The sequence below is a fragment of the Buteo buteo genome, chromosome 23 (assembly GCF_964188355.1).
Source record: "Buteo buteo chromosome 23, bButBut1.hap1.1, whole genome shotgun sequence".
Classification (NCBI taxonomy): Eukaryota; Metazoa; Chordata; class Aves; order Accipitriformes; family Accipitridae; genus Buteo; species Buteo buteo.
The window spans coordinates 5,594,101-5,605,973 of NC_134193.1; the positions used below are offsets into that span (position 1 = coordinate 5,594,101).

Consider the following 11,873-nt stretch of genomic DNA (forward strand, 5'->3'; position numbering starts at 1 on the left):
CCAAACACCAGCCGCTCCAGCTCTATTTCAATCATCTGTCCCTAACCCAAGGCTGGCTTTTTTTCCCCGAAAACAACTCGGCAGCAGGAGCTCAGCCTGCAACGAGAGTGTACAGCAGCCACAGCACCTGGGCGGGAGGTTATTTTTAATCTGATTCTTAACTACATCTGATGCTTGTGATTAAATAAAGCACTGAACTCTCTGTAGGGTTCTGCGTAGCGAGTTCAGAGCTGCCCAGTTCTCTGCAGTGTCTCTCCCACTGCCATCTGCCGGTCACCATTTAGCAGGGCTAGCAGGGACCGTGACCTAAAAAAACCCCACAGGCAGCTGGTTTCCTGTAAGAGAGCTGGTCCTGCTGGGCTCCTGCTGCAGGATTTCAGGGAGAAGGGAAACACAGAGCAGCCGAGCAGCCTCGCCAAGCAAAGCAGGGGCAGAAGGATGGAGAAAAGGAAAAAGCGAAGGTCTGATCCCAGCATTGCTCCTGTGCTGTGAGTTTATGCCTCGTGAGGCCCTTTCCCCACATGCTGCTTGCAGCTGGGTGATGTTCTGCAGTGAAAATGCTGCAGAAACATGGGATCTGGGGACACGCTCTTGTATTTAACTTCTTTCTTTGCTGCAAAGATGAAAAAGTGTGTGTTTGGGGGGTGGGAGAGGCTGGCTGCTGAGCCTCTCGAAAGAGGGAACCAGAAGCGCTCCAGCCTCAGTTTTGATGTCTTTTTTTGCTCCAAGCTCTCTTCCTCTTGCTTTCCTTGCCCAAAAATTCCTGGTGGGGACACATTTTTGCTTTGCACTCAGCTGGGTGCTTGGGGAACATTCCCTACGTCATCCTCAATCTCCTCCTTCTGCTGCTTTTACACAGGCTTAAAAATATTAAGTTGCAACCTTGCAAAAACCAGCACCCAGATGCTTTCGGAAAGCCAATAAAAACCTTCAGCACCCCCAGGAGCCACGTTGTCTTTTAGCAATTCTACCTAAGCACAGAATCAAGAGCATTTTACAGATATAATAAGCAGGCCCCTGGCCTCCAGATCCCCCAGCAAGACACCGCACGCCCCACAACAGACTTTCACAACAGGATTTATTCAGTGCGTGCTCTGGGGATGCACAGGACACAGCATTATGGGGGGAGGACGCAAATATTGGCCTTCAGGTCATTCTCCACTTCATCTGTTTAAGAAATCAAAGGATGCAACAACCAGAGAAGGGACTGTATCTCCTAGTCCCTTCCACCAGTCCGCAAAGCTTGTCACATATTTAAGACACCTTACTGGGAATCCTCGGGTGAAGGGAGCAGAGACATGGGGGAATAAAACACACAGTGTCCCAGACAGCGAAAGTGGTCCTGCAACAAGTCCTGGAACCACCGGTAACCTCTAACATAATTTGTTTGGCTCTCTTGAGCTCAAATGGTACCAGCACAGGTGATGACTTGTTTCTCCAGGACCAGGTTCCACCACACGCAAAATATATGTCAACTGGGATCTGTATCTAAATTCAAATACACTTAAGTTATGCAAAGAAGGAAGCCATGCAGAAGAAAGCTGTATGAAGGAGCTGGTAACTCCTCTTCAGCGCTGAAGGTTTTTCTTCTGTGCATGCACACAGGTGCAGGCACACGCGTAAAATAAAGTCATGGCAATGGACTAACTGTGGAATGGGTACATGCAACAGAGAGCAGAAGAGAGGGAGGCAAGGGTTGCAGAGTTGTGAGGAGGAGAAAAGAGTACATCTGGGTAGTACTGGCCATAGCTATACCAGAAACAGGAAGGAAATAGAAATCCTCTCCTGTGGACAAAAAAAAAAAAAAAAGCCACTCTTTTCGGACAAGAAGGGAAGAGATGACACTTCTTCAAAATTGAGACAAAAAGACACATTAGGAGGGGAAAAGAGCATTTTTGTTGGAAACTCATCCTGACAAACACCAAACCCAACTACCATGTCTCATCTACAGACAAACACCAAAACCAACGACCATGTCTCATCGCCACTTGGGTTTCCAAGTCATTCTGCTTTCCCTGGTGACATGGTGCGGCAGGGCCTGCCAGCCACACAGGTGCGTGGGAGAGCTCATCACTTCCAGTTTGGAAATGGAACAGAAGCCCAGGCTGGCTGGGAAGAAAGGAGAAGGGTCCAAGGTCACCAGCATTATGGCAGACACCCTCCTGCCCTTGGGTCTCTCAGGAAGGGGACCAAGTTCCCATGGGACTGCCAGCTGCCCCTGGCTCGTCGGGGCTGGAGCAGATAAGGCAGCATAAGAAGAGAGTGTGTCAACCTGAATTGTCCATGGTGTCTCCCAAGCCTACCAGGGTTGTGGAACAACCAATGCTGAAGAAAGCCTTGGTGACTGGTGCAGGGACAGCTGAGAAAGACCATTCAAAGCAGAAGGCCCACCAGGATGACACTGGGTAGGAGGAAGAGTGAAAGCCCCAGGCAGGTACTGGGGGCTCCAGCCGTGGGCTGATCCATGCTTGTCTGGTCTGAGTTTGTCTCCGGTTCTTCAGTGTCCGGGGAACCTGCTGGCAGAAGAGAAGAAAACCTGGAGTTACTGCGGAAGATCTGGACAAAAGAGAAACTCCCACTCATGCAGATCCAAGACACCACAAGGTGCGAGGCAGCGGTGCACCGATCCAGCGAAGGCATGACACAGCTGGTGAGTTAGTGGGGAGCAGGCTGTAAACAAAACCATGCTTCACGAACGAGACATCCAACCAGCCCCTTTCAGTGTTAGAGGAAAGAGTGAGGAAAAGGGTTGGTGCCACATATGAGAGGAGGATCCAGAGGACCAGTCTGATACTGGTTCCTCCCAAGCGCTCTCCATGCTGCTTGGGGATCACTGAACATCTGTGTGTCCATGCCAGGACAGACTCCACAATTACCTTACCTGAGAGGGAGGTCTGGAAAGCAGGGCTCTGCCCTTTTTTTTCTTTGGAAGATGATGTTAAGCGCAAGAAGGTAGGCTCTTCAGGGCTGAAAACCACTGACTTTGAGGGGGTTATGAGCTCAGCTTTATTGAAACCTAACTTGATCTCTGGAACAATTTGGCTGAGGGATGGAGGTGGACTGGAAAAGGCCGATTTCTCTTTCCTGTCCTCTTTCACACCTTTCTTTGTTTCTGGGACTGATTTGGGGCTGAAGGTTGTGCCCATGCTTCCTAATAAGGCCGGATCCTCTGTAGTTAAGGGGCTAACAGGCTCTCCAGTGTCTACCTCTACTTCTGGAGATACTGTGTAATCCACATCTAATGTGGGCTCAAAGGAAAGAGTTAGCCCAGTTGCCTCAGTAGGATTGGGTCTTTCTGTTTCAGTGGGTTCTGGCTTTGTGGTTGTGGCAGTTTTTGGTTGTGTCTTTGCTGCTGTGGTAGGTGCTGGTGTTGTAGTGCCAAGTTTTGGCTTTGCTGATGTTGCAGCAGCAGGTGTTGGCTTGGCTGTAGCGGTGGTAGATGTTGGTGTGGTGGGTGTTGGCTTGGCTGTAGCTGTGGCAGGTTTTGGCTTAGCTACAGTTGTGGTGGGTTTTGGTGTGGTGGGTGCTGGCTTGGCCGTAGTGGTGGTTGTGGTGGGTTTTGGTGTGGTGGGTGCTGGCTTGGCCGTAGTGGTGGTTGTGGTGGGTTTTGGCTTGGCTATAGTTGTGGTGGGTTTTGGTGTGGTGGGTTTTGGCTTGGCTATAGTTGTGGTGGGTTTTGGTGTGGTGGGTTTTGGCTTGGCCATAGTTGTGGTGGATTTTGGTGTGGTGGGTACTAGCTTGGCTGTTGTGGTGGTTGCAGTGTGTGTTGACTTGGTGGTAGTGGTAGTTGTGGTGGGTTTTGGTGTGGTGGGTGGTGGCTTGGCTGTAGTGGTGGTTGTGGTAAGTTTTGGTGTGGTGGGTGGTGGCTTAGCTGTAGTGGTGGTTGTGGTGGGTTTTGGTGTGGTGGGTGGTGGCTTGGCTGTAGTGGTGGTTGTGGTGGGTTTTGGTGTGGTGGGTGGTGGCTTGGCTGTAGTGGTGGTTGTGGTGAGTTTTGGTGTGGTGGGTGGTGGCTTAGCTGTAGTGGTGGTTGTGGTGGGTTTTGGTGTGGTGGGTGGTGGCTTGGCTGTAGTGGTGGTTGTGGTGAGTTTTGGTGTTGTGGTTTTTAGCATGGTGGGCTTTGGCCTGGCAGTACTAGTGCTGAGTGCTGGCATGGTAGGTTTTGGCTTGGCCATGGCTGTTGTAGCTGCTGGTGTTGTGGGTTTTGGCTTGGCTGGGGTTGTCGTTGGAAGTGTGGTGGCAGGTTTTGGCTTGGCTGTCATTGTGATGGGTGCTAGTGTTGCAGGTTTTGGCTTGGCTGTGGTTGGGAGCATGGCTGTAGGTGGTGGCTTGGCTGTGGTTGTGGTCGGGAGTGTGGTTGTGGGTGGCTTGGCTGTGGTTGTGGTTGGGAGCGTGGTTGTGGGTGATTTGGCTGTGGTTGGGAGCATGGTTGTGGGTGGTGGCTTGGCTGTGGTTGTGGTCAGGAGTGTGGTTGTGGTTGGTGGCTTGGCTGTGGTTGTGGTCGGGAGTGTGGTTGTGGTTGGTGGCTTGGCTGTGGTTGGGAGTGTGGTTGTGGGTTTTGGCTTGGCTGTGGCTGTGGTTGGGAGCGTGGTTGTGGTTGGGAGTGTGATTGTGGGTTTTGGCTTGGCTGTGGCTGTGGTTGGGAGCATGGTTGTGGGTGGTGGCTTGGCTGTGGTTGTGGCTGGAAGTGTGGTTGTGGGTCTTGGCTTGGCTGTGGTGGGCACTGGTGTTGTGGGTTCTGGTTTGGCTGTGGTTTTGGTGGGCACTGGTGTTGTGGGTTCTGGTTTGGCTGTGGTTGTGGGTTTTGGCATGGTTGTGGTTGGGGTGGATGGGCTTGCCTTTGTTGTCACAGGGGCTGGAGTGGTCTCTTCTACAGTGGGTTCTGGTAAGAGACGAAAAGTGCCATGGGTTAGGGCTAGGGTCAGCTGACCTCAACAGATCCCCTGCATTGAGCAGGGCCAGCAGAAATCAGCTGGGGGGTGAAGCAGCAGCTGACCCCTCTCAGGTCACTCTGGGCCATCCCCCACTCTGGGGTTCCCAACCTGGAGACATCTCATCTCCCTCACACCACCTCCTGCCCCTTGGGATTGGGGCATCCTCATGGGGCAACAATTGCTGGCTAAGGGGGTACGAAGTCCTTGTCCGATCCTCCTCATCTTGAGGCAGCTGACCTGTTTTAGGGGCTGCCATTGCACCTGATGTCTCATGGTCCAGCCCTGGAACTGCTGGTCCAGGGCTTCCTGATAGCTCCAGGAGGGTTCAGAGCTTGGACCCCAACCCAGGGGTCTGAGTCCCAATAGCCCGTCAAGGAACACGTGCTGCTTTGCTTCACTTACCACACAAGGAGTTGACACAGACTCTGCCCTCAGGACACTGCGAACATGAGGGTCCTTCCTTGTATGGCTTTCGGCCTTTCATATTACCCCTGGAAGCAGAAGACGCCAAGAAAAACAAGGAGTGAGGACAGGGGGAGACACCCATCCCAAAGAGGGGGTCTGATTCAACTGGAATATCCCAGCCAAGGCAAAACTCAGCATTAATGTAAAAAACAGGTCTTGGTCTCCTGCCACAGACTGTCAGTGCCGTTTACTCAACGGCCTGACCCCAAGGCTGCTAAAACCAGAGGAGACAGCTCCATGGATGAGATCCTTCACCACCCCTTAGAATAGAGCAGTCAATGGGCATCTGGATATGTAATTTTGTGTCTCTTCTGCTCAAGACCCCTATAAATGTCTGCAGTGACCAGTCCCTCTTGTTGGTCTCACCAGCTCCAAGCAAGTAGTCCCCAAGGCTAGTCCCAGGCCTTTGCAAGTAAGCACCCACCTCTCCTCCCATGTCCAACCCTTCCTGCTGGTGCAAACGTGCTTCTCCACCCCAGGCAACTGCTGCTGCCGTCGGTGAAGAACCAGGCACAGAGCAGGGAGCTGCCGTTCGTAGCCCCAGCTACTGCGACATCAGCCTTGGGCAGCTCTCATGGGGGAGGTCCCTCCCCGGGTCTGTGCCAGGAGCTGAACCAGACCTCAGCAGTCGCAATCACGGGCAAGGATCACCAGACAACCCTTCCTTCCTTTGTGACCAACCCAAGATAACAAAGGCCTTTCTTGGAATCGCTTTGCTGTTATTTCTGAACAAGACCAAATCCTGCTCTGCTATAGGGACCGAAGGAAGGACATTTCCAGCACAGAAACCCCATCAAGATGCACCAAGCCATGCAAGGCATGGGACTTACGGTGGGTAATAGTTGCAAACAAGCAGGTACATGTCCTCTGTTTCGATTCCTTCAATCTTCTCGCAAAACTTTGCCCCACAGCCGATCTGATGCGTGCTTGCCCAGACCACCTAAGGCAAAGACCAGGGCTGAAAGTGAGGTGACAGGAGGAAGGCAGATGCCCAGATTCCATATCCCCATGTTGCTTTAGCATTCAGGATGCTGCCCCTTGCCCCTGTCTGGGCCACCTTCCCAGCCTAGGGCTGCAGCCCACATATCCAAGTGCCACAGCTTTCCTCCCATATAGTCCATCCAGGTAGAGCATCACCATCTCTGCTTTGGTCCTGGAAGCCTTCATCCATCCATCCTCATATTTACCACCACCATCTCTGCTTCTCCCTGCTCCCACCCAAGCTGTGAAGAAACACTCCGACCTCCTATCTCTGGCTAAGACAAGCTGGCACCCAGCTCTGCTGAGTAGCCAAACAGGGCTGCAGAGCGTGTTTAAGAAAGGTCTTCTCCAAAAGGCTGGTACCATGCCCAGGTCCTCCGTATCATTGTGATTCCTACCTGGTTCCCCATCCCTTTGCAAATACTTTGGGAGGAGCTGGGGCTCTGGTACAGCTCCTTTCTCAACAGCCCCATCCCTTCACCCCAGCAGCCTGGTACCTGGGTATAATGGCCACACATCTGGCCAGGCACACACGTGGAAGTTGTCAAGTTGTAGTATTTCTCCTCCCCATTCCAGTCTTCCACGGCGAATTCTAAGTCCAGAGTTGGGGCCATAGCGAAGAGGTTTTCCCCCCGTCGGCCCCTCTCCTTGTTGTGGTCCCAGATGCACTTCTCTGCGTAGGCTTGAGCAAAGGCCTCCAGCTCTGTGTCCCAGCTCTGAAAGGAGCTCGGCGTCAGCATACAGAGAGGGACACCGGGCTCTCTGACGTACACAAGCACACATACCAAGGAACCCTGGGCTCTCTGGCCACAATTTCTCCATTCATGAGTAAAATTCAAATCCCTATTCAACAAAGTCCTCAGAAGAGGGGAGCTCCACAGCAAGTCCCAGCACAAACCAGACCTTAGCTTATAGGTCAAACAGGGGAAGGTCAGTGCATCAGCACAACTCTCACAACCTTGCCCAGAGCATTTCTAACATCATCATGGGGCATCCTCAACTCAGTGTGGAGAAAACGTGAAGTCGGATGGAGGAAGGGAGGAAACTCACCCCGGGTCACGCAGAAGGGGGCCTGGGGACATCCCTCTTTGACCAGGGTGGGGATGAGAGGAGAGCGGGACACATCTCCCCCGGCAGCTGCACAGAGCCCGGGAGCACACGCTCCTGGGAAACCTCATCTGTTCGCCTGGATCTGAGACGCGGCCGGCCGGCTGCCTGCCAAGACCCCCCTCCAGAGCAGCAGCAGCCCCGCCGCCAGCTGAGCCCACCGGCCCACCGTCCCCCACCAGCCACATTGATATGCAGGAGGAGGAGGAGAGGTTTTCTTGCAGGAGGCACACAAGGAATCCTGCGCCGCAGCTGTTTGGACCGTCCTTGCGCCATTTGATGGAGACAGCAGCTTTGCTTCTGCAGCAGGCTGGAAGGCAGCCCAGCAAACAGCGGGTCCTAAGGGGGGACCTACCCGGCTGGAGCCAGGGCTGGATCTGAAGGGGGACAGGGCATGGCCCTGATGCAGGGCATGTCACCGTCGGGGTGTCGAGGGGATGTGGACGGGCCCCTGCGTGGCAGCACTGAGGGACTGGGGGGAAGGAAACACTGAAATAGCTGGTTGACCTCCCACCATGGCCCCAAGCCAGGCTGAGAGCGATGGCTGGAAACCCAGTTTGGGGAGTGCACTCTCCTCTCCCTCTGGCACGGAGCTGGGCTCTATAAAAAGGAACTTGCACCTGCAGGATTTGCCTCATTAAAAAAGAAAAGTGGCTTTAGGCTATGTATCCCCCCCCCCATCACCTAACTATTTCCACAGCAACCAGATCTGTATCCCAAACAGAAGCGTGGGGTGACCTCAGGCGGGCACGCTGCCACGGCAGCAGGTGAACTTGGAGACAAGGACAGCCCAAGCAAACGTCCCGGGAGGGAGGCGAGGACAGAGATCTCATGGAAAAGGGCTGCTGTAAGCTAAACATTTGTTGTGCTTCAACAAAAAAAAGCCTTTGGCTCTGGACTGCAAGCAGGTCCTGTATGTTTAAGCAGAAATAGAGCAACTCTGCGAAGAGGAGTATCTCAAAGCACACAATCTGCAATCAAAGCTTCAGCTGGGAGCAGCAGTCACTTGTTCAGAATTGCTGCTGACTTAAGGACCCTGCGAGTCTGTTTCCCTCAGGCTTTCTCTAAGACTTTGGCTCCAAAGCCCTTATTCTCTGAATTTTCTGTGTCTTGCTCTGGTGGGTGTCTGTGGGATCATGGTGCTTAGGGTTCTGGCTCTGTCCCCTTTGAGTCTGAAGTCACTAGTCAGACCTCCTATACCTGAACATAGCTTTTTGTCTCATTTGCCCAGTAAGCTCCCATTTATCATCCCACAAAGGTTTAATTCAGCGTGGGCAACTTTTGGGCCAGACAGAGAATTCTCCTCCGAGCACATTGTGACCGAAAGAGGAAAGCACTCCAACTATCCATGATAAACAGTTGTCCTCCTCCTCCAGGCACGTTGCAAACAGTGAGAAAAATCACATGTGGTGCAACATAAAATGTGATAGCCAAATTTTAATCAAATCAAGGGTCTAAATAAAACAAAAAGCAGCACCAGCTCAAGAGCTTGTTTTTGCTCCCACTGCAGCCATATGTGCCGGTGGGCACTTGACTCAGTTTCCCCAAACAAAATGGGGGATCCCTCACCTCCAGGACAGCCATACACAAGTCATGGTGGGGATTAGCAGAGCAATGGAAAGCCCAAATAACTGAATGACCTGGTGGACATGTTTGAAGTTGACATTCCCTCCTACAGATAAAAGCCCATTCACCTGCAAAGGCAAATAAAATGCACCCGGCGATGCCCCACGCAGCAGGATTCCCCCTCCAGCCTGGGGCACTTGCTCATGGCAATGTCTCACCTGCCTTTCCTCCCCATCACAAGGAGCTCCAGCGGGCCCTCATGTCAGTGAGATCTGCATCGCTCTCACGCAGAGCATCAGGGGACTCAGATCACACTTAGGAACTTCCAGAAACAATCAAAGACAACTCTCTCAGTGAAAGGAAACTCATCTCTTTAGACGCAATTTAGGGAACCCCTCTGTTGATACCTAGTTGAAGCCCTACACAAGAATTGCTCTGCCTCCCCCAAAGAAAACCCCTATCCCTCCTAGCATTAAGATCAAGGCTTGCACTACACAAACACCCTGACATTCCCCTGCAATCAAAGCCACTTACCATCTTCAGCATATCCATAGCAGGAGGAGAGACTTGGGAGCGGTATTTATTATGCTCATCCAAGATTATCTTCTTTTCTTCATCAGTCAGGGACCAGCTCAGCTCCAGTGCTGTGAGCAACAGGAAAACAGGAGGAAGACCTGAGCTCAGCATCATGCAGCCAGCTTCTGCTCTTAGCAGCCCACGGCTCTGGCAGTCAGATTTAAAGCACCTCCCAAAAGCAAGGAACACCCAACAGCTTGAAGATTGGGGAGGAAATGTATTTCTTTATTAGAGCAGAGTTTCGGAGCCACGCTGTACACACCCATCTCACATATCGGCCTTGATGGAGAAGCAGCAGTACGGCTGGTGCCAATGAGCACGCAGGGTCCACTCCCCGAGACAGACCCTGTGCCTGAATCGTAATCCCTGGATTGACATTTTCATCCAAGCCTCTGCTGCTCCAAACCTCAGACATCCCCTTAACCCTCAAGTTATGGGTCCTCTCTTCTACCTCCCGTCCCTTTTCTCCTAAACTATAAAAATAATCCCTAAGCAACCAGCAAAGCCCTGTTTTACAGAAAGGGCTGTCCCTGGAACGCACTAGCAACTTCCCAGCCAGGAGTCAGAGTCCCCCTCGTCCAGACTTGTGCCTGTGCACTGGCTGTGTTGGGGGAAAGCAGTGTGCAGCTGAGGAACGGCCCCCCCAGGGCTCCCCCAGCCTGCTGGGGGGGTGGTGGTGGTGTAAGCAGAGGGCTGATGCCCCTTCCCTGTGCCATCAGGAGAGGAAGAACAGGCTATAGAACTGAAATTGCCCCCAAAAGGGGAGTTGACTATAGCTGCCTTCAGGGCTGGGTGGAATAACCAGCCATTAGCTCTGCAGGGACAGGCTGCGCTCCCTCCCCAGGCAGACGCCTGGAGGGCTCAACATCAGGTGTCCCGAATCGCACCGCCACAGAGACAGTCTGGCAGAGACCCTCCAGCCTCTTCCTCCCCATCTGTGATTGTGCAACCACCCCGGCTCTGCTCCAGGAGCTGCCTTTGGGGATCACAGGCTATTAGAAAGGATCAGCGGGTGGGCAGCTCTGGCTAGCAGAGCCAAGTTAATCACACGCTGTTGGCTCTGCCTCCCCCCTCTCCCCTCCTGGCTCCCCAGGCAATGCTTTGCCATTTGCCCTTTTGCTTTGGACCACACTGATCACCTCTCGCCACAATAGCTCTCATACTGCCCCTGCAAATCTCTTACCTCTGCATATTACCTTCTCCTTCATCAGGTCCAGGGTCTACCGTGCTCTCAGTAGTCCAAAAATTTCTGTAAGCAGGGTCTGAGGCTAACATCTCAACAGGCTATCTTCAACTCATCTGGTCAAACCAGAGGTTCCCATTTATTGCTAAGGTGAACTGCAGGACAGGAATCTGGGTCAAGGCAAACCCGTCTCCATCACGAGACACCTCAAAAGCTCTGCTGCTGCATCTCCAGAGACCTGGAGAAACAATTAGAAAGGATCAACACTGGCTCCAACTCCTGTGGGCCAGCTTGCTGGGGCCTGGCTTACAAGGAGCAAGGCAGCACTGAGAAGACCCCAACGCACATAGTGGTCTCTGCAAACATGATGCAGAGATGAAGGGCCAAGTTCCACGTAGCCCCCGGCACTAAAGCATCCTGACTAAGCCTTGCAGGAGATAGCAGAGCAACAAGTATTAAGGAAAATGGGACACACAGGGCTCGTGGGGAAGAGAAAAGAGCCCTAGAGGACTCACCCTCAGGGAACGTGGCTCATGGGGAAATGTGTGTAACAGCCAATGCATTTGGCAAGGTCAGGCGGGGCTGCTGGCAAAGGGGGTGCAGGGCCATTTCTCAACTCCCCAACCTGCCCCAACAGCTCTTTCTGGAGCCAACGTCTGAAGCATCAAGATTAACACCACGAGGTCCAAGCCCCACCCTAGAGCTGACAAGCTCATGTCCAGCCGGCATTAGGTAAGCACATGAGGAATGCAGCTTTACTTCTGCTCACTCAAGGAACAGCCTGTCCAGCGCATCCCTGGGGAGCCAGCAGTCTCGGCACAGGAGACGGGAGCTGCACGCCGACACCTGATGGGGTGTGCAGGGTCTGGCTCGAGGCCGGTGGGCTCCAGAAAGGCACAACTCTGCGCTGCAGAAGCAGCCAAGCCTGGTTTTCTACTGACTCACGTTTTGAGGGTCTTCAGCGTGGCTTCTCTGGTGTCTAACAAGGCTAATGCATTGTCTGGGTAGTAGCGGGATCTTTTTCTCCTCTACTGGCCTGTTTTTATGAACGCTGGAGGAGCTTA

At 53.0% G+C, this 11,873-nt stretch overlaps 1 protein-coding gene across 2 annotated transcripts; it reads right to left on the bottom strand.

Moving 5' to 3' along the window:
* Window positions 1-1,064: 1,064 nt before the first annotated feature.
* On the bottom strand, window positions 1,065-9,932 carry PI16 (peptidase inhibitor 16). Of its 2 annotated transcripts, none has more exons than XM_075055879.1 (6): window positions 9,585-9,932; window positions 6,875-7,093; window positions 6,227-6,336; window positions 5,334-5,422; window positions 2,882-4,879; window positions 1,065-2,513 (listed from the first exon to the last, which is right to left on the bottom strand). In XM_075055879.1, exons 1-6 carry the CDS (start codon window positions 9,738-9,740, stop codon window positions 2,374-2,376), a joined length of 2,712 nt encoding a protein of 903 aa, XP_074911980.1. In that variant the 5' UTR covers window positions 9,741-9,932; the 3' UTR covers window positions 1,065-2,373. The 2 variants fall into 2 exon arrangements, with proteins under 2 accessions (XP_074911980.1, XP_074911979.1); XM_075055878.1 differs by having other exon boundaries at window positions 1,065-2,516; window positions 9,585-9,926.
* Window positions 9,933-11,873: the final 1,941 nt, after the last annotated feature.